The 26,908-nt window shown below is 44.7% G+C and overlaps 1 protein-coding gene across 1 annotated transcript; it reads right to left on the bottom strand.

Annotated features, from left to right (window-relative positions):
• Positions 1 to 1,738: 1,738 nt before the first annotated feature.
• LOC126101462 (extracellular serine/threonine protein kinase four-jointed) lies at positions 1,739 to 26,908 on the bottom strand (the record flags this gene model as incomplete). Its single annotated transcript, XM_049912114.1, has 3 exons — positions 1,739 to 3,895; positions 17,822 to 18,057; positions 26,695 to 26,908. Coding segments are annotated over 3 exons (1,191 nt in total), but the record flags the coding sequence as incomplete, so codon positions are not given.

Here is a 26,908-nt window from a genome sequence, read left to right as displayed (position 1 = left end):
TCAAAAAACTAGTTAAATTCAGCTCTCCATGGTAGTCTATCTAGGGAAAGTACTTTTTTTTAAATTTTTGTATAACTTTTGCAGCCTACGTTCATTTGAAACGACTTACTTTCTTAAAACCTTTGTATTTCCAACCCTATTCCCCTCCACAATCAAACTATTTGATGCCTCTGGACAGGTCCTATCATCTTGCCCATCTTTTAGTCAAGCTCTGCCATAAAGATATTTCATGACTCAATGCAATGCCGTACATCTTAATCTGTTATCCGATCTACCCCTCTAATATACAGTTTACTCCTACAATGCCACATATAACCTCATCTCAAGGTATTACCTCTTCTGTTCTACTAATCTTCCTAGTCGTTTTCCCTTCCAACAGAACTATAATGTTACCAGCAAACTGTAAAACTTTTACTTCTTATTCTTCAATGTTTAATTCCCTTTCCATATTTGTCCTTAGTTTTCTTTTCTGTTTGGTCCATTTATAAGTCTAATAACATCAGGGATAGCCCATAAATCCAATTACACATTACTGTACCAGCAGGATCACACACACTTTTGGACAGGAAAAGGAGAGCAGCAGATACGCTTCCTGCAGAGACACTAAGTGGTTACTATAGCAGTTCTTCATAATTGTGGCGACACTGTTTATTGTAGTTTTCTATATGCATAGATGGAGTTACAGAACAAACACTGTATTTAAATTTCAGGATTAAGAAGATCAACATCTGTAGCTTTTGGTCAGTCAGAGGATAAGACAGGAAGCTGGGCATAATCTGGGAGGTAATCTCAGTGAAACACAAAGGACTACGTGGTAAATCGTATATTTGAAATAAATTACAAATATAAATCTGTAAAACCTCACTTTGGTTCACCATCACTCAGGAGGCATTACCATACCGATGCAAAGTTCCAGATAATCTCTCAGAAACACTGCCTGCAATCATCAATACAAAAAGTTGAATGCAGTTCAGAGAATGATTGGTCCAGTCACTGTCTCTTTTAAAAATATTCCTCTGTATCTTACATAACTGTTTCATATAAGTAGACAATACTTTACACAATAGAAAAAGACAACAGGTTATACAAGAAGGTTATAATGTACAACATAAAAATTTATTATAATCAACGATTCGTATATGAAACAAGTGTAAGTAGATTACAGTCTAATCCTCAGAACAGTTTCGAACATCTGTTGGCAATGCAAAAGTCTTGATATATATCTTACAATCAGTCAAAAAATATAATCTACAAACATTACCATCTTGCTCATCACTGCAACCGTCGATAGGCATCATTATTTAACTGTACACCAGAGATGGGAAGACGACAAGAGGGTCATTATCTGCACGCTTTATGAAAATAAAGGACTTTAAACAGTTCAGTTAGACTCAATCCGAGTATTTCTGAGATTGAAGGATTGAAAAATTTAGAGTGAAGCGTAGAATAGTATGGTATGTTTTATAGATAAGATACAGTAAAAGAGTAACCCATCTGGTCTAGTACATAAACAAATTGTTTGAAAGAGAGGAGGCTAAATTTTGAAAAACAAGGAGATAGGCACTTGCATTAACAAAAACAGCGTTCATGTATTATTTTTGATTACCAACCACTGAAGAGCAAGTACATAAAACGTCGAATGCTTAACGTAGCTTTCTTAGCGAATACAATATTATCACACACTGTGCTGGCCGAGCATTTGATGCTACCTTAATTGGTGTAATTGGTTTAATTGGTGTAATTGGTTTATTACATAGACAGTAGCTGTGTTTTTGTAACACTGTTTCTTTCTGCCTCACACACACACAACACACACATAACCTCTCTCTCTCTCTCTCTTTGTTTGTTCTCTTTGTCACTCGAATATCTTCCGCCAAGGAAGCAGTCGCTGGATGCCGCCTCTTCGCCACGGCCCCAGGTCCCTCCCACTGGCTGGCGACCTACTCGTCTCCGCAAGCCGTCAACAATGGAAGCCTGTCAGAGGCAGCGCGCCGGGCGCCTACCACAGTTTTAATGACGCTGCAGCCTCCGCTGTATGCCTTCGCACGGCGGCGTCCTTTTGTGTCGCCCGCGCCGTAGAAAAACGGTATTGTCTCTTGCGCACTTCCTCCGGTCACCCCTGACATTTTCTCCGGCGGGCCTGGACAATGGGAGGACCACCACACAGCGCCTGGAAGAGTGCCAGTACTGCGCCACGCTTTCTGGTCCTGTCGGTAGCTCCAAGAAAACAGAATGCAGACGTGGAATGTCAGGCACATAAGAGCGGCTGTCCATAGCCCCGAGTGCACTGAAATGGCGCTCTTCCACGTACCAGTAACTTATGAGCGTGCCACTAACCGAGGCGTAACCGTACACTTCGAATGCGCCTTGGTGGCAAGGATTATTGAGAAACAATTCTGCCTCTCATCTATGCCTTGTATATACACTTTCCCAAATTTCCACAACGACTTTGCGTACCACAGCTGCAGTAGATAATTAATATACTGTTTAAGTTTCCACTTCGAGATGTTCGTGCCCTTTGCTCTAGAATGTTTCAACCAGAGAGAGACCTGTAAGTGTGGAAGAGCCTGCTTTCGAATGTTCGTACTGGTAACCACACCAGGTCAATGCGTATTGGGACAAAGTTCGTGTAGAGAGAAAACGTCTACCTGTCCTTTGCCATTAGTCTACCTCTGTCAAACTCGAAACATTATAATGTGTGTAATGAGGGACAGTTCTTGCAAACATGCACTGACATACAAGCCGAGACAACACGACTCTTCTGTCGAGAATTGCACAGCAAGTAGACGAAAGGAAGCAGAATTTTCCAGCATCCAGATGACACAGACAGTTAATCACAAGTAAAACACTGGCGAATTCGTTGTTTTGTATGCTGATGGTAGCCACATAAAAGGTCTGAGTTATCGGAAATCTCAGAAACTGATGACAGGACCTGCGTGGAGGTGATGACGGATGTCGTAGAAAGGAGTCAACTCGGGTTGGCTTCACTGGAAGAGACGTCGTTCGTCCAGTGGTGGCCGAGGCGCTCAGTGCTTCGAGAGCAGACGTCCTCCCTACAGTCTTGCGACGACTGTGAGACCCGCTTCTGACTGCAGTAGTCGAGTGGCGAGAAGCCGGCGAGGCAGCGTGCGGCGGGAGCCCCAGGGGGCTTGTGCTACGCGTACCTCCGCTCGCATGCCTCAATGTGGTCGGCTGCGAGGCGCAGCCGCTCGTTGAGGATCTGGACGCTCTTCTCGGGCAGCGGCGGCAGGGCGTCCACCTCGTTGGTCTCCTCGTCGTCGCCGTCGGCGGCGCTGCCCGCGCGGCGGAAGCGGCGCTCCAGCGCGGCGCCGACGTCTCCGGAGGCCGCCAGCCGCTTGACGGCGTCCGCGGTGCGCCGGCGGAAGACGCAGAGCGCGGCCAGCAGGTCGGCGTGGAAGCGGCCGTACTTGTCGAGCAGGCGGTAGCCGTGCAGCAGGCCGCTCTCGTTGTCGAGGAAGACGAGCAGGCCGGTGCGCGAGTCGCGCGCCAGGTTGTGCGCGGGCGCCTCCATCATGGCCGGGTTCCACTGCAGGTTGTACAGGTTGTTGATGAAGCGGTCGAGGTTGGCGGTGAGGAAGTCGAACACCAGCAGGTCGGACCACTGCGCCAGTTCGGGCAGGTCGGTGGCGTTGGCGGCGCGCGCGTCCGGCGGGTGGAGACGTCGCGCGGGCCCGCGCAGCAGCGGCGGGATGTGCGCCGGGCGCAGCTCGGGCAGGAAGCGCGTCAGCACGACGGGCCAGCCGTCCGCCCACTGCGCCAGCGCCAGCTGAGAGCGCACGCGCGACCACCGCGCCTGCCGCGCGCGCACCGGCTGCCACGTGGCCGGCGGCAGGTTCGGCAGCCCCAGCTCCCGCGCCAGCAGGTAGCTGAACACCTGCACAGCAACGACGCAACACTCGCTACTACCCTGTATCCGACACAAGTTTATTTAGTCTAGTTTAATTCGGCAGCCCCAGCTCCCGCGCCAGCAGGTAGCTGAACACCTGCACGACAACGACACAACACTCGCTACTACCCTGTATCCGACACAAGTTTATTTAGTCTAGTTTAATTCGGCAGCCCCAGCTCCCGCGCCAGCAGGTAGCTGAACACCTGCACAGCAACGACGCAACACTCGCTACTACCCTGTATCCGACAGAAGTTTATTTAGTCTGGTTTAGTTTGGCAGCTCCAGCTCCTGCGCCAGCAGGTAGCTGAACACCTGCACAGCAACGACACAACACTCGCTACAACCCTATATCTGACAGAAGTTTATTTGGTCTTGTTTAGTTTGGCAGCCCCAGCTCCTGTGCCAGCAGGTAGCTGAACACCTGCACAGCAACAACACAACACTCGCTACTACCCTGTATCCGACGTCTAGTTTAATTTGGCAGCCCCAGCTCCCGCGCCAGCAAGTAGCTGAACACCTGCACAGCAACGACACAACACTTGCTACTACCCTGTATCCGACACAAGTTTATTTAGTCTAGTTTAATTCGGCAGCCCCAGCTCCCGCGCCAGCAGGTAGCTGAACACCTGCACAGCAATGACACAACACTCGCTACTACCCTGCATCCGACAGAAGTTTATTTAGCCTAGTTAAATTTGGCAGCCCCAGCTCCTGCGCCAGTAGGTAGCTGAATACTTGCACAGCAACGACACAACACTCGCTACTACCCTGTATCTGACAGAAAATTATTTAGTCTAGTTTAATTCAGCAGCCCCAGCTCCCGCGCCAGCAGGTAGCTGAACACCTGCATAGCAACGACAAAACACTTGCTACAACCCTATATTTGACAGATGTTTATTTAGTCTAGTTTAGTTCGGCAGTGCCAGCACCTGCGCCAGCAGGCTCGCTACTACCCTGCATCCGACAGTACTTTATTTAGTCTACTTTAGTTCGATCACCTCCCGTGCCAGTAGATAGCGAAACACCTGACAGAAACGATACACAAATCTCAAATGTTCAAATGCATGTGAATTGCTAAGGGACCAAACCGCTGAGGTCGTAGAACCCTAGACGTACACACCACTTAAACTAACTTACGCTAAGAACAACACACACTCTCAAGTCCCAGAGAGGCCTCGAACCTCCGGCGGGAGCACAACTCTCTAGTACCCTATACCCAATAGAATAATAGTTCTGGCCATTAAAAGAAAGGCAGCGTGCAACAAGCGTCCTAATGACAAGAAGAACATAGTTGGGACACCCAAGTGATTAGGGTTTTAGTGCACATGCAGGTAGTGTGGAGGAGTAACGGCGTCTAGGCCCCACAATCCCGTAAGTGCTCTACAATGAACAACTCACTTGTTGAATGGCAGACACTGTGGTGGTAAACATACAAGCCAAATCTCCTGTTCCTTCCACTTTAGTGTCTCTAAAATTCTGTATTTATAATACGATACACTCTGTGGTTTACAAAAGTTAATTGTGTACATTCTTCTGTTCACGTTTCCGACAGGTAGATGGAACAGCATAATCCTTCAGCCATCTACAATTAACATAATTTGAAGGAAACAGCTTCCATCGAAATGCATCGAACACAGAAAATAGTTTTCTGTCGTCGGAAAATTGCCCTCTGATGGAATTTAACCACTTTTCTAAAAGATCGGATTTTGAAACAGGAAACCTGCAATTAAGTGTATGTTGATTATATTATCACGACGTGGACACATTTATCCGAAAAGTGCATCAACATGTCAAATTTACCTACCAATGAAAGGTAATATTGGTCTGTTTCTCGAATGTATTGTTGCACTTAAATACAGCGCATCTCTGCAGAAGTTTTCCTCATATAATCTGGAATGTATAGACTGTATAACAACGATGACCAAATATGGTGTTCGATCTGTGATCTTAAAAGCTACAATATACTTCTACTTAACAACTCCTTACGACTACAATGCTGTCCGACTGAAGGTTCAAAATACCCCACGCCAGCACTCTCAGTGGGTCTCGTTATTTTTAGAACGTCCTTCAATACCATATAAATTCTGCCTATAAGGAAAGATTATGCAGTGGGTTTCTCATTCAGAACCCAAAGTTATTTCTATATCTCTAACACATCATACACATATGTAAAAGTTAATGTCTGTGTGTGTTCCATATCTCCTCCTAAACCACTGAATAGAATCCAGCCAAATTTGGTATATATACTAGCTATTGTCTGGAAGATATATTGTGAAGTAAGAACCATTTACCTCCAAAAGCGATGGGGTGCAATTAGAAGGATAGAGTGACAGTTTTGAGATGTAGAGATGAACAGAGAGAGGTGAGAAGAGTTGGAAAGAGAGAGGGGGAGGAGGAGATGTAGACAATATATATACTGTACAAATATGCAGGTGAAACTGAAGGTAGAAGGTTAGTATACTATAAAATTGGAGGTATGTGTGGATGTTTAGCATCTCCTCCTAAAATCACTATAGTCAATATAATCGTCTTGGTGACATCAGCAAATGACAGATATCTAGTAAAATTCTCATTTATTGTTTTGTCTCAGGTGCACATTTTTAATTAGACTACATGTTTAAATCACTCTGGATCATCTTCAGATCTAGTTTCTTGCGCCAGTAGCGCATCTTGTGTACTCAGAACCACATATCAGAGTACTGGCATCACTCTGACATGTGGTTCTTAGTAGAAAAGACGGATTCCTGACGCAATTACTCAGATATGAAGATGATCCAGAGTGATGCACATTTTTAATTAGATTTCATGTACTGAAAGTACTCTGATATATGGATCTGAATAGACAAGATTGGTTGCTGACATAATTGCTTAGGTCTGAAGATGTTCCAAAATGATCTAAACACGTAATGTTCAAAAATGGCTCTGAGCACTATGGGACTTAATATGTATGGTCATCAGTCCCCTAGAACTTAGAACTACTTAAACCTAACTAACCTAAGGACATCACACAACACCCAGTCATCACGAGGCAGAGAAAACCCCCGATCCCGCTGGGAATCGAACCCGGGAAAACACGTAATGTAATTAAAATGTGTATTTTAGATGGAATAAATGAGAATTATCTTAACAATCCTCCTAAAATACTGGATCAGTTCCGACAAAACTTAGTACACATATAACTTGCTATCAGGAAGTAGAACTATAGAGTAAGAACAACCTACTTGCCAATGGGTGGGGTTGAAAAAGAAGTGTAATGCACTGTGTGTAAATTCCCAGACTGTAACATTACAGGTTTCAAAATGGGAGCAGTTACCGATTCCCAACAAGTTTACATAGAATTTCAAACCTTTACCGGTCTTTTTCATGTTGGCGCACTCCACAAAATAAAGAAAGAAAGAAAGTTTATCGCTTATTACATTTTCGCTGTTCATACAGTAAAACTGCAGTATCAAACATGACTTTTAATGTATTATTTCTTTACTACCAGCTCTATTCATAAGGCAGTTTGTTGCCTGTATCCATGTACACCTCTATATGTGCCTGCAAAATTATGTCATTGTACGACGTATTATTCACGAGATATGATGTCATAAAACCTGAGATTCGTGAAAAACTACCACGTCAGTTATGACGTTTTAATTTTGTACTTCTTAACTACTATCCATATCCGCAGCATGTTTCTCAGGCAGTATCATCTACTAATGAATGCACCTGCAAAACTACACTCCTGGAAATTGAAATAAGAACACCGTGAATTCATTGTCCCAGGAAGGGGAAACTTTATTGACACATTCCTGGGGTCAGATACATCACATGATCACACTGACAGAACCACAGGCACATAGACACAGGCAACAGAGCATGCACAATGTCGGCACTAGTACAGTGTATATCCACCTTTCGCAGCAATGCAGGCTGCTATTCTCCCATGGAGACGATCGTAGAGATGCTGGTGTAGTCCTGTGGAACGGCTTGCCATGCCATTTCCACCTGGCGCCTCAGTTGGACCAGCGCTCGTGCTGGACGTGCAGACCGCGTGAGACGACGCTTCATCCAGTCCCAAACATGCTCAATGGGGGACAGATCCGAAGATCTTGCTGGCCAGGGTAGTTGACTTACACCTTCTAGAGCACGTTGGGTGGCACGGGATACATGCGGACGTGCATTGTCCTGTTGGAACAGCAAGTTCCCTTGCCGGTCTGGGAATGGTAGAACGATGGGTTCGATGACGGTTTGGATGTACCGTGCACTATTCAGTGTCCCCTCGACGATCACCAGTGGTGTACGGCCAGTGTAGGAGATCGCTCCCCACACCATGATGCCGGGTGTTGGCCCTGTGTGCCTCGGTCGTATGCAGTCCTGATTGTGGCGCTCACCTGCACGGCGCCAAACACGCATACGACCATCATTGGCACCAAGGCAGAAGCGACTCTCATCGCTGAGGACGATACGTCTCCATTCGTCCCTCCATTCACGCCTGTCGCGACACCACTGGAGGCGGGCTGCACGATGTTGGGGCGTGAGCGGAAGACGGCCTAACGGTGTGCGGGACCGTAGCCCAACTTCATGGAGACGGTTGCGAATGGTCCTCGCCGATACCCCAGGAGCAACAGTGTCCCTAATTTGCTGGGAAGTGGCGGTGCGGTCCCCTACGGCACTGCGTAGGATCTTACGGTCTTGGCGTGCATCCGTGCGTCGCTGCGGTCCGGTCCCAGGTCGACGGGCACGTGCACCTTCCGCCGACCACTGGCGACAACATCGATGTACTGTGGAGACCTCACGCCCCACGTGTTGAGCAATTCGGCGGTACGTCCACCCGGCCTCCCGCATGCCCACTATACGCCCTCGCTCAAAGTCCGTCAACTGCACATACGGTTCACGTCCACGCTGTCGCGGCATGCTACCAGTGTTAAAGACTGCGATGGAGCTCCGTATGCCACGGCAAACTGGCTGACACTGACGGCGGCGGTGCACAAATGCTGCGCAGCTAGCGCCATTCGACGGCCAACACCGCGGTTCCTGGTGTGTCCGCTGTGCCGTGCGTGTGATCATTGCTTGTACAGCCCTCTCGCAGTGTCCGGAGCAAGTACGGTGGGTCTGACACACCGGTGTCAATGTGTTCTTTTTTCCATTTCCAGGAGTGTATGTTGTTTTACAATATACAGTTCAGTAGACAAGACATCAGGAACACTGAGATGCGTGAAAAATATGTTTTCATAAAATGGGGCGGAAGCTGTCTGCTATACTCATCCAGTGAACAATAATGAGCGACATCCAACAAACTTTAAAAATATTTTCAAACATTTTCTACACTTTTTCTCAATTACATGTCCAACGTGAAATGTACAGATGTTTAATAAAATTCTCATTTATTATTTCGTCTCAGTTGCACACTTTTAATTAGATTACATGTTTAGATCACTCTGGATCATCTTCAGGTCTAGTTCGTTGCCTTGTGTACTCAGAACCACGTATCAGAGAACGCATTAACTCAGCTGCACAATAAACAGACATTTGAAGCTGTTTTATACGGTGGGATTCGATTCTTTATGGAATCGAGGGTTTACCGGTTAGTTACTACCTGGAAAAAAGTTCTGCAGTGTTAAGAATCGCATAAATCCCATAGGATTGGGAATGAAAAGAGGGTGACGTTGAAGGGTAAATCAGAAACAGCTTAAGTAATCTCAACCAAATTTGTTAGGAACATGACTACTTGTATAAAAATATTGTCGGAGTCATATATCCCTCTGCCACTACGGAAGGAGGTGGCAATGAGAAGGGTTCGCGTAAAATGTTCGAAAATGACCTATTGTCACTTTTTGTACAGTTAGTAGACTTGGTATACTTTTAACACTCTCTCTGGAGCTGTAGGGGGTAAAGCAGCAGAGAATCAGGCATATGTGTGTGCAATACACACGATATAAGATACGCAGGCGAAGCTGCGCGTAAAAAGCTGCTAAAATTTAAATGTTGATTATTTGGGAAAGGATCGTGTTTACTTAGTTTAAGAAAGAGAAACCTCTACCAGCACCCGCAGACTTCGACAAAGGCTCCATCACAGTTTATCAAGAATGCGTTTTACCGTTCCACAATGCTGCTCCTCTCCTTAGTTGAGATGCTGTGACCATCACGCTCATGTTGGGTAGACAGGTTCAGGAGACCCATACTCAGCGCCGTGCTGGATCTCAGATACCCCACGCAACTAGCGCCCGAAAGGACTGACGTATTTTCTGTTCCACCGTGCAGGATCGTACAGCCATGCCACATGCCATGACTAAGGGAATGAACATGCTTGGAGCAAGATTAACATCCACACGGACAGTTTGATGGCGTCTGGAGCACCACGGACTGTCAGCATGGCGATAACTGTTACGGCTTCCCTATATGCTGATGCGGCAACAGAGAAAGATGTACCGGTGTTAGTCGGCCACGGGTGGCACCACGTCGTCGTCTTTTCAGCGGAATTCAAAATTTCATACAGTATCACGAAGGCCATCTCCATCAATAGAGGCTTCAAACATTGACAGATTGTATTTGTCACCATCATATAAGTCCAGCAGCTGGCGCATTGGTATGGATTGCCAATGGTATACAACGCATTCAACTCTAGTTCACAAGCCCGGTAATTTGGAAAGCCACCGTAACGTTTGTGACGCGTTAAGGGCGATAGCTGTGGCCTGCCTTCGACGTCTTTGTGACGTTATCTTTCAACAAGATAATGGACGACTGTACGTTGGCCATGCTCTCCTTTCCTACTCCGTTACAGAGTTCGAATGATGACAGAAGGCTCCTGTAGCAACAGCTTCTGTTGTGGGAGGAACTAGCGACAGACACGACTTGATGGGAAGTGATGAAAAACCGAGGTGTCATTCGGTGATTTTGTACTATAACTTGAAGCATTCTGTTTCAAGACAATGGCACATTAAAGATATCACAAAACCATCATACTTACGATTTCTTACGATTAACTGTCAATAATTTTCACAACGAAACTCTGTCTCGAAATATGGCACAAAAACCAAAGAGATTCTGGTCATACATAAAGCACACCAGTGGGCGTACGCAATCATTACCTTCACTGCGCGATAACAACGCTGATGTCACTGATAACAGTGACACGATTTTCCGAAACTCCTTCACCAGCCGGCCGGAGTGGCCGTGCGGTTCTAGGCGCTACAGTCTGGAGCCGGGCGACCGCTACGGTCGCAGGTTCGAAACCTGCCTCGGGCATGGATGTGTGTGATGTCCTTAGGTTAGTTAGGTTTAATTAGTTCTAAGTTCTAGGCGACTGATGACCTCAGAAGTTAAGTCGCATAGTGCTCAGAGCCATTTGAACCATTTGAACCTTCACCAAAGAAGACGTAAGTAAATATTCCTGAATTCCAATCAAGAACAACTGCCAAGATCAGAAACATAGAAGCAGATATTGTCTGTGTCGCAAAGCAGCTTAAATAACTTAGTAAAGCAACGTTTACGGTCCAGAGTGTATACCAGTCAGGTTCCTCTCAGAGAATGCTGATACAATAACTCCATATTTAGCAATTATATACAACCTCTCGCTCACAGAAATATCGGCACCTTAAGACAGGAAAATTGCTCAAGTCACACCAATACCCACAAAGGGAAGTAGGAGCATTCCGTTGAATTACAAGCCCACATCGCTAACGTCGATTTGCAGTAGGGTTTTGGAACATATACTGTATTCGAACATAATGAAGTACCTCGAAGAAAACGATTTATTGACACGTAGTCAGCACGGATTCAGAAAATATCGTTCTTGCGAAAAACAGCTAGCTCTTTATACTCATGAAGTAATGAGTGCTATCGACAAGGGATGATAAACTGATTCCATATTTTTGGATTTCCAGAAGGCTTTCGACACCGTTCCTCACAAGCGACTTCTAACCTAACTGCGCGCCTATGGAATAGCGCCTCAGTTTGCGACTGGATTCGTTATCTCCTGTCAAATGGTTTAAATGGCTCTAAGCACTATGGGACTTAGAACTACTTATACCTAACTAACCTAAGGACATCACACAACCCATGCCCGAGGCAGGATTCGAACCTGCGAGCGTAGCAGCCGCGTGGTTCCGGACTGAAGTGCCTAGAACAGCTCGACCACAGCGGCCGGCGATCTCCTGTCAGAATGGTCACAGTTCGTAGTAATAGACGGAAAGCCATCGAGCAAAACACAAATAATATCCGGCGCTCCCCAAGAAAGTGTTATAGGGCCTCTATTTTTCCTGATCTATATTAACGACATAGGAGACAATCTCAGTAGCCGTCTTAGACTGTTTGCAGATGATGCTGTCATTTACCGTCTTGTAAAATTGATTAGATTTGCAAAATGATTAGATAAGATATATGTATGGTGCGAAAAGTGGCAGTTGACTCTGAATAAACAAAAGTGTGAAGTTATTCACATTAATACTAAAAGAAACCCGCTGAATTTCGGTTACACGATAAGTCACACAAATCTGAAGGCTGTAAATTCAACTAAATAGTTAGGGATTACAATTACAAATACCCTAAATTGGAATGATCACATAGATAATGTTGTGGCTAGAGCCAACCAAAGGTCTACTAAAGAGATTGCTTACACCACGCTTGTCCGTCCGATTCTGGAGTATTTCTGTGAGGTGTGGGATCCGCATCAGATGGGACTGACGGATGACATCGAAAAAATACGAAGATGAGCAGCTCGTTTTTTATTATCACGAAGTAAGGGAGATGGTGCCACAGACATGATACGTGAATTGGAGTGGCAATCATTAAAACAAAGGCGTTTTACGTTGCGACGGGATCTTCTCATGAAATTTCAACCACCAGTTTTCTTCTCCAATTGCAAAAACATTCTGTTGGCACCCATCTACATAGTAAGAAATGACTCGAGATGGAGCGCTAGCTTGAAGGTGGTTCACTGAACCCTCTGCCAGGCACACTTTATTGTGAATAGCAGAGTAATCACGTAGATGTAGATGTAAATGTCCGTTAACGGCGCGTCGCAGGTATAAGCCAAAATAAAAGGTGAAAACAGTCTGATGTAGCGTAGTGGTTAAGGACGTGGTTATGGTGGGGCCGCGGAGTCAGGGAAATGACGCCTCTAATTGCGCGGCCACTCCGCGCGGCTGGAGTCAAAAGAAGAAAGTTCGTGTTTTCTTATATGCTAATTTCTTTTTTTTTCATCTTAGCGATTTTAACGCATTCTGAGACTTTCTAATGAATTTGATACCAGCATGATAATATTCGACGTTATTTACATATATCTCAGGAATTAGTTTCTCCGATGTTGTGACTTGTGTATGATTAGGAAACAATGTTTATTTCCGAATAAGACCCTATTTCCGTGGGTGTGTGATTAGTCAGTAACCTTGAAGAACAGCTTAAATTTCTGTTGCTAATCACACACTCAGAAAAGCGTCGTCTGTCATATTTCTACTTCAGGTCGTAAAATGTTTTTCGGTTCATTAAAATGATTCTTGCTTGTAATGAGAACCAATATCTGAATAAAACACAGGGCGCTCGGAAACTCCCGTTACAAACTTTTAGGGTTAGTAGAAGGGAGTGAGTACATAATATGTTGAATAGAAATACATGTCAGGAAACATACCGTTTCTGTGCTACAACCATTTGAAAATATGTTGGTAATGCGACCGTTTACAAGTAATTTGTTCGGCGTGGCCCGGTACATGACTTGTCTTACAATCCCACCCATCAATAACCAAAGCAAGAAAGGAAGAAAAAGGACACTTAATCAGTCTGCATAAACACTGTGCCTCTTCCAATTCAGGTGTGCGTCATCTCCTTGCAGTACAGAGTCACGCCTGCTGACGGTGAAGGTACCCCTTTCTCGAAGCCGTTGCGTAGTTGTGGAGGAAAGGGTATGCGAGGAAGTCGGATGTTGTGGACAACGATCTCGATAAAGGCGACGAGCAGCTCTTCCATTACCGTGAGCTTCGACATACAAAGGGATTATGTCGATGCATTCTGAAAACGTGTACCCACCCATGTTGCTCTCTAATACTCTCAGACACTTGAATGAGGCTCGAACCATGTCACAGATGTAGGATACACGTCAAATGACATCACCTGATCTGACGTAACCACGGCCCACCATGACTACCAGGTGTAGAAGTACGAAACCGGAATTTCCCTATAGATGGTGCTAGCCGTCAGTGCGGGGCCCGTGTCTGCAGCGCCGTCTGCTTCCTGTAACGGCTGACGAAGAATGTCAGCACACACAACCCAAGATTTCAAAGCCGTAAACACGTCAGTTTTGTGCCTACGAACTACGATTTGCAGACAGCATTGGTTTTCTGTTATCATTCGAAAAAAAGCTGCTGCAGAATCGCATCGAATGCTTCTCGAAGTTGTCGGCGAACACGCTTTTGGGAAAATACAGTGTGTCGAGTGGTTCAGAAAATTAACGTGAGGAACCAAGAGCGCAGGAAACCACCGAAAAAGTTTAAAGACAACGAATTGCAGGCCTTATTGGATGAAGATGATACTCAAACTCAACAGGAACTCGCGGAACAATTGTATGTGACGCGGAGAGCAGTTTCTCGTCGGTTGAAAGCTGTGGCAAAAAGGTGCATAAAGTGGGAAAATGGGTTCCGCATGAACCGAATGAAGGACGCCAAGCAAATCAAAAGACCACTTATGAAATGCTGCTCGCCAGATACAAAAGGAAGTCCTTTCTTCGTCCAAGAGCGACATGTGATCAAAAATGGCTATTTTCTGAGAATCCTAAGCGCCGTAAATCACGGGTGAATCCTGGCAAACCTTCGGCATCCACTGCACGACCAAATCGCTATGGAAAGAAGACAATGCTCTGCGTTTGATGGGATCGGAAGGGTGCCATCTATTACGAGCTGGTGAAACCGTTAACACTGATCGCTACCGACAACAAATGATCGGTTTAAATCGAGCATTACGTGAAACACGACCGGAAAATGGAAAAAGGCCACACAAAGTCGTATTGCTCCATGATGTCACCTCATCACACACAGAAAACAGGTCGTGGAAACGGCCGAGACGTTCAGTTGGGAAATACTAGGGCATGCGGCTTATTCTCCAGACTTGGCTCCGACCGATCATCATCTGTTTGTATCACTGGGACATGCTATCGCTGAACAACTCTTCAGTTCGTTTGAAAATGAACGAAAATGGCTAGCTGACTGGTTCGCTTCAAAAGAAGAACCTTTCTTTTTTTTCGTGGCATTCATAGCTTGCCGGAGAGGTGGGAGAAATGTATAAATAGGAATGGAGATTATTGTGAATAAAATATTGTTTACTGGTTTCAAAATACAGACGTGTAATTATTGCAACCAAATTCAGGTTTCATACTTCTACACCTGGTACCTAGGAAACATGTTTTCAAACGGCTGTAACACGGAAACGGTAAGTTTCCGGACGTGGGTTCCGATTGAAAATATTATCGACTAAGTCTCCTCTACAAGCACTAGAAGTTTCTAACGGGAATTTCAAAGCACGCTATACATCGCTGGGCCAAATTTTCAGACGGTTTTAGTTCCACGTCTGATGGTTAATAGTGAGTATCTTTACCCGAAGAGATTTTGCCGGTTGGAAATATGATTGCGTCACAGGAACATTCTACCAAAATCTCTGGAGACGATTACGGTAAACTGTCAAGATGAAAATGCGTAGGGAGAGTTTTGCTCCACATTGCCGCAGCTCATTGTGTAAACGACACAATTACACTTGCTGCTTTTGAGTTAACAGCTTTTGACTCGCCCTTTGTATTCTTCTGACGTGGACCCCAGGGACTTCATCTACATCTATATCTACATCTACATGGATACTTTGCAAATCACATTTAAGTGCCTGGCAGAGAGTTCATCGAACCACCTTCACAATTCTCTATTATTCCAATCTCGTATAGCGCACGGAAAGAATGAACACCTATATCTTTCTGTACGAGCTCTGATTTCCCTCATTTTATGTTGGTGATCGTTCCTCCCTATGTAAGTCGGAGTCAACAAAATATTTTCGCATTCGGAGGAGAAAGTTAGTGATTGGAACTTCGTGAGAAGATTCAGTTGCAACGAAAAACGCCTTTCTTTTAATGATGACCATCCCAAATCCTGTGCCGGAGTGGTCGTGCGGTTCTAGGCGCTACAGTCTGGAGGCGAGCGACCGCGACGGTCGCAGGGTCGAATCCTGCCTCGGGCATGGATGTGTGTGATGTCCTTAGGTTAGTTAGGTTTAATTAGTTCTAAGTTCTAGGCGACTGATGACCTGAGAAGTTGAGTCGCTTAGTGCTCAGAGCCATTTGAACCATTTGAACCCAAATCCTGCATCATTTCTGTGACACTCTCTCCCATATTTCGCGATAATACAAAACGTGCTGCATTTCTTTGAACTTCTTCAATGTACTCCGTCATTTCTATCCCACACCGCGCAGCAGTATTCTAGAAGATGACGGACAAGCGTAGTGTAGGCAGTCTCCTTAGTAGGTCCGTTACATTTTCTAAGTGTTCCGCCAATACAACGCAAGTCTTTGGTTAGCCTTCCCCACAACATTTTCTATGTGTTCCTTCCAATTTAAGTTGTTCGTAGTTGTAATACCCAGGTATTTAGTTGAATTTACGGCTTTTAGATTAGACTGATTTATAGCGTCACCGAATTTTAATGAGTTCCTTTTAGCACTCATGTGAATGACCTCACACTTCTCGTTATTTAAGGTCAACTGCCACTTTTCGCACCATTCCGATATTTCTTCTAAATCGTTTTGCAGTTTGTTTCGATTTTCTTATGGCTTTATTAGTCGATAAACGACAGTGTCATCTGCAAACAACCGAAGACGGCTGCTGCTCAGATTGTCTCCCAAATCGTTTATACAAATAAGGAACCGCAAAGGGCCTATAATACTACCTTGGGGAACGCCAGAAATCACTTCTGTTTTACTCGATGACTTTCCGTCAATTACTACGAACTGTGACCTCTCTGACAGGAAATCACAGATCCAGTCACATAACTGGCTAATGGCTCTGAGCACTATGGGACTCAACTGCTGAAGTCATCAGTCCCCCAGAACTTAGAACTAGTTAAACCTAACTAACCTAAGGACATCACAGACATCCATGCCCGAGGCAGGATTCGAACCTGCGACCGTAGCGGTCTCGCGGTTCCAGACTGCAGCGCTAGAACCGCGCGGCCACTTCGGCCGGCAGTCACATAACTGAGACGATATTCCATAAGCACGCAATTTCACTACGAGCCGCTTGTGTGGTACACTGTCAAAAGCCTTTCTGGAATCCAGAAATACGGAATCGATCTGAAATCCCTTGTCAATAGCACTTCATGTGAATAAAGAGCTAGTTGTGTTTCACAAAAACGATGTTTTCTAAACCCATGTTGATTGTGTGTCAATAGGCCGCTTTCTTCGAAGTAATTCATAATGTTCGAACACAATATATGTTCTAAAATCCTGCTGCATATCGACGTTAACGATACGGTCTTGTAATTTAGTGGATTACTCCTACTACCTTTCTTGAATGTTGGTGAGACCTGTGGAACTTTCCAGTCTTTGGGTACGGATCTGTTGTCGAGCGAAAGGTTGTCTATGATTGTTAAGTATGGAGTTAGTGAATCAGCATACTCCGAAAGGAACTTATTTGGTATACAGTCCGTATGTTTCCTTACATGAAGAAACCATTGCGTGACTGGTGTTTCCAAAGTGATGACTAGGTGATATTCGGGGCGGACCATTTCCTGGCGAGCCAAAATGCAGCCTTGCATAACTGTCTCCGCCGTGTCATCCGTCGTTGGTAAAAACGTGCAGCACTGAAGAGGACACTCAAGTCGTCACCAAGTTTCATGGTCACGGTTTGAATGTTTCGAGGTAATAATTAAGACTAGGACGCATGTTGCGAGTGCGGGGGCACGCACCTCTCCCTGCAGCTGGTCGATGTTCTGCCGGTAGCGGCAGCAGGCGCGCTCGCCGTCGGCGAAGACGGCCAGCCGGTTGTAGGTGCGGCCGCAGCCGTCGGCTTCGAGGCGCGCTAGCGGCGCAGAGCGCGCGTATCGGCGCCACCGCTCCGCGTCGGCGTCCCCGTAGCCCGGGGGCAGCGACGACTCCACCTGCGCCCCCCAGTACACGCCATCCTCCACCACCGTCCGCCGCCCTGCACACAGACAGTCACACTTACACTCACACCTTTACATTTTCTTCAATAAAACTTTTTAACTATTACGCTGGTTCACATTTTATAGCATTCTACATCTACATCCATACTCCGCAAGCCACCCGACGGTGAGTGGCGGAGGGTACCCTGAGTACCTCTATCGGTTTTCCCTTCTCATATTGTTGGTGGAAAGAAAGATTGTCGGGTTGCCTCTGTGTGGGCTCTAATCTCCCTGATTTTATCCTCATCGTCCCTTCGCGAGATATACGTAGGAGGGAGCAATATACTGCTTGACTCCTCGGCGAAGGTCTGTTCTCGAAAATTCAACAAAAGCCCGTATCGAGCTACTGAGCGTCTCTCTTGCAGAGTCTTCCACTGGAGTTCATCTATCATTTCCGTAACGCTTTAGCGATTACTAAATGATCCAGTAACGAAGCGCGCTGCTCTCTGTTGGATCTTCTCTATCTCATCTATCAACCATATCTGGTACGGATCCCACACCGGTGAGAAATATTCAAGCAGTGGGCGAACAAGTGTACTGTAACCTACTTCCTTTGTTTTCGGACTGAATTTCCTTAGGATTTTTCCAATGAATCTCAGTTTGGCATCTGCTTTACCGAAGATTAATTTTGTATGCAGAATGAGATTTTCACTCTGCAGCGGAGTGTGCGCTGATATGAAACTTCCTGGCAGATTAAAACTGTGTGCCCGACCGAGACTCGAACTCGGGACCTTTCCCTTTCGCGGGCAAGTGCTCTACCATCTGAGCTACCGAAGCACGACTCACGCCCGGTACTCACAGTTTTACTTCTGCCAGTGTCTCGTCTCCTATCTTCCAAACTTTGCAGAAGCTCTCCTGCGAACCTTGCAGAACTTTTGTATGGTCATTTCATTTTAAATCACTCCTAATGCCTACTACTAGATAATTTATGGAACTAAGTACTTGCAGTTGCTGAACTATTATATTGTAGCTATGTATTCGCAACACATTACTTTTGTTCACATTGAGATTCAATTGCCATTCCCTGCACTATGCGTCAATTCGTTGCAAATTCTCCTGCATTTCAGTACAATTTTCCATTGTTACAGTCTCTCGATATACTACAGCATCATCCGCGAAAAGCCTCAGTGAACTTCCGATGTATTCCACAAGGTCATTTATGTATTTTGTGATTAGCAACGGTCCTACGACACTCCCCTGCGGCACACCTGAAATCACTCTTACTTCGGAAGACTTCTCTCCATTGAGAATGACATGCTGCGTTCTGTTACGTAGGAACTCTTGAATCCAATTGCACAATTGGTCTGATAGTCAGTATGCTCTTACTTTCTTCATTAAGTGGCTGTGGGGAACTGTATCAAACGCCTTGCGGAAGTCAAGAAACACGGCATCTACCTGGGAAACCGTGTCTATGGCCCTCTGAGCCTCGTGGACGAATAGCGAGCTGGGTTTCACGCGATCGTCTTTTTCTTGAGTAGCAGCTTTTAGAGCTGTAGAACTTTATTGTGATTCACATTTTACAGTACTTTCTGGGACAGACACTTGTACAGCTACAGGCAGCTAATTCACATTTTACAGCATATTCTGGAGCAGTGGTTTACAGAGCTACAGAATCGTAGTGGGAGATTGTTCCCACGGCCGGTAGCCAGCATAGACACCGATAAGCTGAACATTATGGCCACCTTATTAATTTAGTGTTAGCCTTCTTTATAAAGCAATAAGGAAGCAATTTTACGTGACATAGATTCGAAAAGTCCTTCGTAGGCCTTCGGAAGTATATGGCACCAAGTGCCTACGCACGGGTCACGCAAGTGCGGCAAATAATCGGCCGGTGGTTGCAGGTTCGGACTTGAGGCCCAATAGCGCCCCAAATGTGTTCCACCGAGCTCAGGCCATTCGAATTTGGTGACCAAGACGTCAATGTGGCTTCACTAACATGCTCCTTAAACCACTGTATCACAGCTATGTGGCACAGACTTTTAGATCACTGGAAGATGCCATCGTCGTCAAGGAAGACAATGACCATGTAGTCAACAGTGGTTGTGGTGCCTCCAATTACTACCACAGATCCCATTGAAGCCCAGCTGAATGTTCCTCATATCTCACTACTGCCCCCACTGACCCACGTCGCGCTGAATGTTCTGAGAAGCCGCTCGCGCCGGTGACGGCTTATCTGGATGCGAACATCGCTGTTTATCGTAGCGCTTCATATTTCGATGAGGTAAACGACTGTTTGTTATGAAACAAGAGTAGATTACAAACACATTTCTGCCATGAGCAGCTGATTCGAGGTCTGAAATATTCATTCGTTACAACTAGTTCCTTATCCAGCAGGGACCGATGACCGTAGCAGTCTGGTCCCTTTAATCCCACAAACCAACCAACCTTATCCAGTAGCTCTCAGATTAGCTTGTACCGTACGTATATTTTTTATTGTACGTATTTGGGTGCACCCAGCGTGTTGTACAGTTGCTTGCACGTTGCAGTGATTTCCCTAAATCGCCTCAAGATTGATTCGTATTAAACTTAACGAAATGTCACGGAACGGATAGTCACTGTCATATGCTAATGTGTTCACGGTACAAGTAACCTTAACACAACATAAAGGCAGAAACAACACACAATTCATTTGGCCGGGCGACACATTTCCACTGATCCACGGTCCAATCTCTATGATCTCGTACTCCTGCAATCGTAACTGACGTTGTTCTTGGGCCAACATTGTGTTACGCAAGAGTCGTCTAGAATATCCTTTATGAATTTGGTCTTTATAAACTCTCCTACGAATCCTAATTCCTTCTATATCTACATCTAAATGCTGATAATATATTTCGGCAACTTTAGGACGGGCGCTATCTCAAAACTTCACTTTCACCATTTGATACTGGGATTACCAACGAGTCATTATATGAGTCTTTATTTATTGGTTTATTTATGTATTTTTATTTTTTGGCTTTAGGCAGCATCGACTATGTAGCCAGCAATAGGTGTTAAGGCTTAACACAAATATTGATGTTAATTTAAGCGACAAAGTAAACTCAGCTTTCTGGATAGTATAATGTACTAACGAGAGATATCATTGGTGATCTTGCAGCTCTCGAAGAATGAAGTTATAATTAAATCTAGACCTTTCGAAGCAGGAGGTCCCTGGTTTTCGAGTCCCGATTGGGGCACACTTTTTTCAATTGTTCCCGTAAGCAGCGAAAGGTCTGGATTTAATTATAACTTCATTCTTCGAGAGTTACAAGATCACCAATGATATCTGTGTCGATACCAGCTTCATAGAGTTAATTGAAGTCATTATTATATTACGTACAAGTCCATTCTTAGAATGGTTTCACATGAATTGTCTTATTCAAGATAATTTGAGTCTTCATATACAAATATAAGTTATCCATTTTTTGAAAACGAAAATTCAACGTATCATTTCAACAACTGGGGTGTCTGCCTACGATTATTTTAACCAAGTTGGCTTAGAGTACAAAGTTTAAATATGTAAATCCATCTCTTTCACACAATCCACTATTAAAACGTACATATTTACTGACTGTATACAGTAAGGAGGTAATACTTGTAAGTAGGGGAAAATCCATGGCAACAGGGCTTCTTATGCAGTATTTCTTGTGCTTCGTTGTATTTTATGCACAGCAATATTTATGATTCAGACGTACCTCATCAATCTGACCCTGATTGCAACTACCAGAGACTAAAAAATTTTATTCGATGTGAATGTGCGGGGTAACATCCTTTCCCTATTCTCATACGAATAGTCGACGCCACATGATGTTCACTGAACTTCGCGTAATCGAACCACGGTCAAGGAGCGATGTCCTACTGAATGGCCGCCAAGTTTGGGGAAGAGACCAAACAGCGAGGTCATCGGTCTCATTGGATTACGGAAGGATGGGGAAGGAAGTCGGCCGTGCCCTTTGAAAGGAACCATCCCAGCATTTGCCTGGAGCGATTTAGGGAAATCACGGAAAACCTAAATCAGGATGGCTGGACGCGGAATTGAACCGTCGTCCTCCCGAATGCGAGTCCAGTGTGTTACCACTGCGCCACCTCGCTCGGTGGCCGCCAAGTGTCTGCCTTTATGTCGTGTTGACGTTCCTTGTACCGTGAACACATTAACGTATGACGGTGACGATCCGTTCCGTGACATTTCGTTAAGTCCAATATGAATCAACCTTGAGGCAATTTAGGGAAATCACTGCAACGTGCAACTGTACAACAAGCTGGGTGCATCCAAATACGTACAATAAAAATTAAACGCACGATACAGTAAGCTAAGCTGAGAGCTACTTGACAAGGAGCTAGTAGTCGTGAATGAATATTTCAGATCTTCAGTCAGGTGCTCATGGATGAATGTGTCTTTAAACTACTCCGTTTCATAACAGTCTTCTGCTCATCGAAATGCAAAGCGCTACGAGAAAAAGCACACAATCGTCTGTGATGTGTCCACAATTGAGTTAATCTTCTGGTAGTAGGAGGTGGTGCATTAATAAGCGGATGGGCTTGCAGACATATGTTTACTGTATGGTGCAACAGGACGCAGAGAACAGAACGTCCAATGAATATGCAGCAACACCTTAATTAGTATAAATTAATCGAGGGTTGTCAAAGCCAAAATGAACTGGCCAACATTCACTAAAATGAAACGGTCGCACAGTAGATCTTTAGCAGATGGTGATGGATCGTATAGAAAACGAGTTTGTAGATGGACATATGTCAACTTTGAGTAAACCGTTATTGCTGTCTGTAATTGTTGGTTGAACATTTGTAAATATCTTTGAGTAAATAAGTAGCTGTCAAACTTGAATTTCTACAATTGTCAGTTATTAAAAAATGTATGATAATATACGCGGAACAGCAAATTAGCGAAAAACTTGAAACGTTGCTCAAAATAATTCTATAACCAACCTACAGACAGCAATAATTCTTTACTCAAAGTTGACATATGTCCATTTACAATGTCAAAGCATGTGCTGATGAATGAAATAAATCCGAAATAAGCTTATACACTAAAATGAAATACCAAGCACCATACTGTTTTCAATTCTCTGCATAAAGTTCGTCGGGCTGGAAGAATATATGCCTAGTTGTCTGAACACTCCCCCAGCCTACTACATCTCGATTGGCCTGCAAAACAAATCATCTGACTTTGACTTGAATTCCATGTAAAATTGGTGGCACATGTTGGAGCATCACTTAAGACGCTTACGTCAGCATCCCCGCAACTTAATGGATTTGCTTAATCAAATCCTCAGCGAATAGCTTAACCTAGATACTAAGTACCTGCACAACCTTGTGGACTCGCTGCCTAACCGAATCCAGGGGGTTATCAAGTCTAGGGGTGGAATTACACGGTATTAAAAGATGCTTGTAACGATTTTTCTAGAGCTGACTAATTTTTCGTCCGGTGAGCTTGCGGTATAGCCTGTATGCAACTTATTTTGTGCCACACACTTTCCATTTCTTTTTATTTACCACCGCTCTTCAATGGTCTGAAATATATGTTTGTTTACTTATAATGATTACAGATGTTACTACAGCACTTCTTTCTATTCTCTTTTTGTTAGATGAGGAACAGCTCATGGAGCGCAAGTTCCGTAACAGTAAATTATTATAAAGTTCTTATTACGATTTTGAAATCGTATTATTCCATACGTGTCGTGGCCGAGTTGTACTTAATTGGCCTTTGTACACAAGGATGTCCGATTTTCGGTGTTTTTGAATAAATTTCAGTTCGACACTTCCTTTTCAGTCTTCACTCTGTACTGATTGTGTGTGTTTACTGTATACAGTGTAGCCAACTGTCGCTGAGTGTTTTTCTATCACCTTTGGTTTTTTCTGTGTTGTCTGTATCTAGCTCGATATTCGTTTGTTTGTAAAGTGAGTCAATGTATTATTGTTTGTGGTGGGGCCTATTCTGGCAAAAAAGGGAATTTTGAGTAGAGGGAACTGTAAATAATATTTTTATAAAGTGTCTACTGGTAGACTGGTCGTGGTTCGCATATGATACTATGTAGTCCTGTAGTGGAAGAACGGAATCTTCGGCCTACAATCATACTGTACTCACGTACAGGGTGAGTGAAAATTCCTAATACAGGCTTCTAGGGATTGTAAGAGGGGCTTTGTAGATGACGTTTTGATAAGGAATTCATGTCCAGAAATGTACCGTTTGGATGTAAAATCAGTTTGAGAATCGGGTCACTTTTAAAAACTCCTACTTCACGGTATGCACGCAGCGGAGATCTCTGATCCTCGTGCTGTAGCAGCATGTGGCATGGGTACGTAATGTTTCGAATACTCGTCTTCAGGTTATCTTCTGCATGAAGAACGACGTTATCTTGGAGTATCACAGCTAATGGCACTGAGCACTATCGGGCTGAAGTATCACAGCTAACCCTCCTAGTGTCGAACCTACCAATTTTTCGCGGCCGTTGCTGTAGTCAGGCGAAAGTGTTACGTGATGCCATTATAATAACAGGGATTGACTACGGAGCTTGTGTGCGTTCCATGAGCGGGAGTTATGAAAGTGATCCGATCTCCAAACTGATTTTACATCCAATCGGTACATTTTCGAACATGGGTTCATTAACAAAACCTCATCTACAAACTCTCTTCTACAGCCACTATATGCCTGTAATAGAAATCATCCTTCATTTTTTCTGCCCTCTCGTCTGTGTTCGATCCATAGTATACAGTTATTCATTTGTGACTTTGCATGTGGATTGATAATTTTGCTTGTCTGCCACATCTCCTACGATATGGTGCATGCTTTTAATAGGCATGCATGCGATAGCATACATACCTAATATGTTCCAAAACGACGAGCATAAAAAGGGGATTTTCCGGTGCTCATATCTCGGGTTTCATTGGTGATAAAAGGGTCAAGTGTTTTGGATAGCCATTGGACTTGGAACCATTTCTACATCCAACAGAAGGAGCGTCTTAGTCTCATACCCTACAGTACAGGATTAAAGTACGAATATTGCACAATCCCTCCTGCTTAGGAAAATGGAGCAAACTGGTTCGTTACTTTTTCATTTGATGTGTTGTACGGTGAACTTGATGGGACATACGGAGGAACCATTAGTTCATGGTGTTCCTCGGAAAGTCCCAAAAAAATAACATTTTTTAACTATTTTTTTCTCCGTCACCAGCGGACCAAAACCCTGCCGAGGATTCCAAGATGGCTATGAGCATCAAATGACTGAAATTTTTGCGATATGTTTCTACGATTCCGATATCGAACACGTTGATAACTTTCTTCAGACGTATGCATGTGAAATCCGATGTGAGACGAGTTTAAGTGACGTACCACGGGGAAATATGCTGTAGACTTGGAGCACGTTTCTTTTTTTTTTTTTTTTCTTTTGCACGTAAAATCCAATCTCACACGTAAAATTAGTTTTGCGTTATTTTATTTCAATTTCACACAGGTAAACAATCTAAATTTTGCTGAACAATACATTTCTTTTCATGCCCTGCTGCAGCAGGGAAAAGACGGGAATGAGCAGAAAAATGCTCCTATAGCACCAGAAAAAACATGCGAATGATGTCGCTATTTATTTAAAAGACTCTGACTGAAAAGTGGGGTATCAGCTGCATCATTCCACTTAGTTTCTTTAGCACCTTCAAACATTTTCCCAAAATTTTGGCTTACGAACGCATTTGTGTTTTTTTTATGCTAAGAGAGGAGAAGACAGTGACAGTGTCAAAAAGACGGTAAAGCAATAATGGAAGATGTTACACAGTGACTGCCATATAAAAAGAGCGAAGGAGAGAGAGAGAGAGAGAGAGAGAGAGGCAGTGGAACATAAGTGTCAGTGACAGAACAGTGCTGGAAAAAGAGCAAAGGAGACAGTGCCAGGGGGGCGGACGGTGGAGGGGGGGGGAGGAATACAGAGGAGGGAAAGAAAGTGGAAGTGGGTGAGAGCCAGTGATAATGAGAGGCAGAGTATATGACAATGGCGAAGAGAGAGATAATAACAGTGAGGAGAGACAGCAGCAGTACGAAGGAAGGAATAAGATATTAGCAGAAAGACAGAGAAGGGCGAGCCGTGAGAGTGAGGCGAGACTGTAGTAGTAGGACAGAATGAAGGGACGGTTGCTGTGGCACATGAGGCAATGACAGAGAGACATAGAGAGATAATGACACTGTGTCGGGCTGAATGAAAGAGAAAGAGCAAATGGAAGTGGATGCGCACGAGCGATTTTCAACGATGGACTAGTGTCTGTGACTGACTTACAGTTACGGGAAATTTGTGCGAGTCTGAGTTGAGATGCCATGTTAAAAACAGCAGGAATATGTTGGCATGCCGTAATTTTTATGAAAATTATTTTGGTGCAGAAGAATGTAGAGTGAGGCAGCTGCTACAATACTTTTCAGTCAGTCTTTTAAATAAATCGGAACATAATCACTTTTTTGTGCTCCTTTAGGAGCATTTCTCCGCTGGTGTGTGTGTGTGTGTTCTTGATAATGACAGGGTAGTCGACATTGGCCAATAGCGCAGCAAACGAATGATATAAATATGCAGCCTACAACAGACAATATTTTCCTTCACGACATATTTGAAGACTGCGAATCGGCATTTAAACAAGAATTACAAAAAACTGGTGACCGTGCATACCTGGAGGTGGGGCGACGAAGGAGACGGCGCCATCAGAACCGGTGGCTGCGATGAGGCTGGCGGGGGCGTGGGGCGGCAGCGTCGCCGAAGACGCAGTGGACGACGGGGGCCGGAGGCGCTGTCGGCCCGGGGAGGTGGTGCCGCCGCCGGCGGAGGCGACGTAGAGGGCGGGGGGCGGCGCGGAGGCGGCGGGCACGAGCAGCGGGGGCAGCGC

This window comes from Schistocerca cancellata, chromosome 9, assembly GCF_023864275.1.
Source record: "Schistocerca cancellata isolate TAMUIC-IGC-003103 chromosome 9, iqSchCanc2.1, whole genome shotgun sequence".
Classification (NCBI taxonomy): domain Eukaryota; kingdom Metazoa; phylum Arthropoda; class Insecta; order Orthoptera; family Acrididae; genus Schistocerca; species Schistocerca cancellata.
This window is presented reverse-complemented; position numbering and strand designations above follow the sequence as displayed.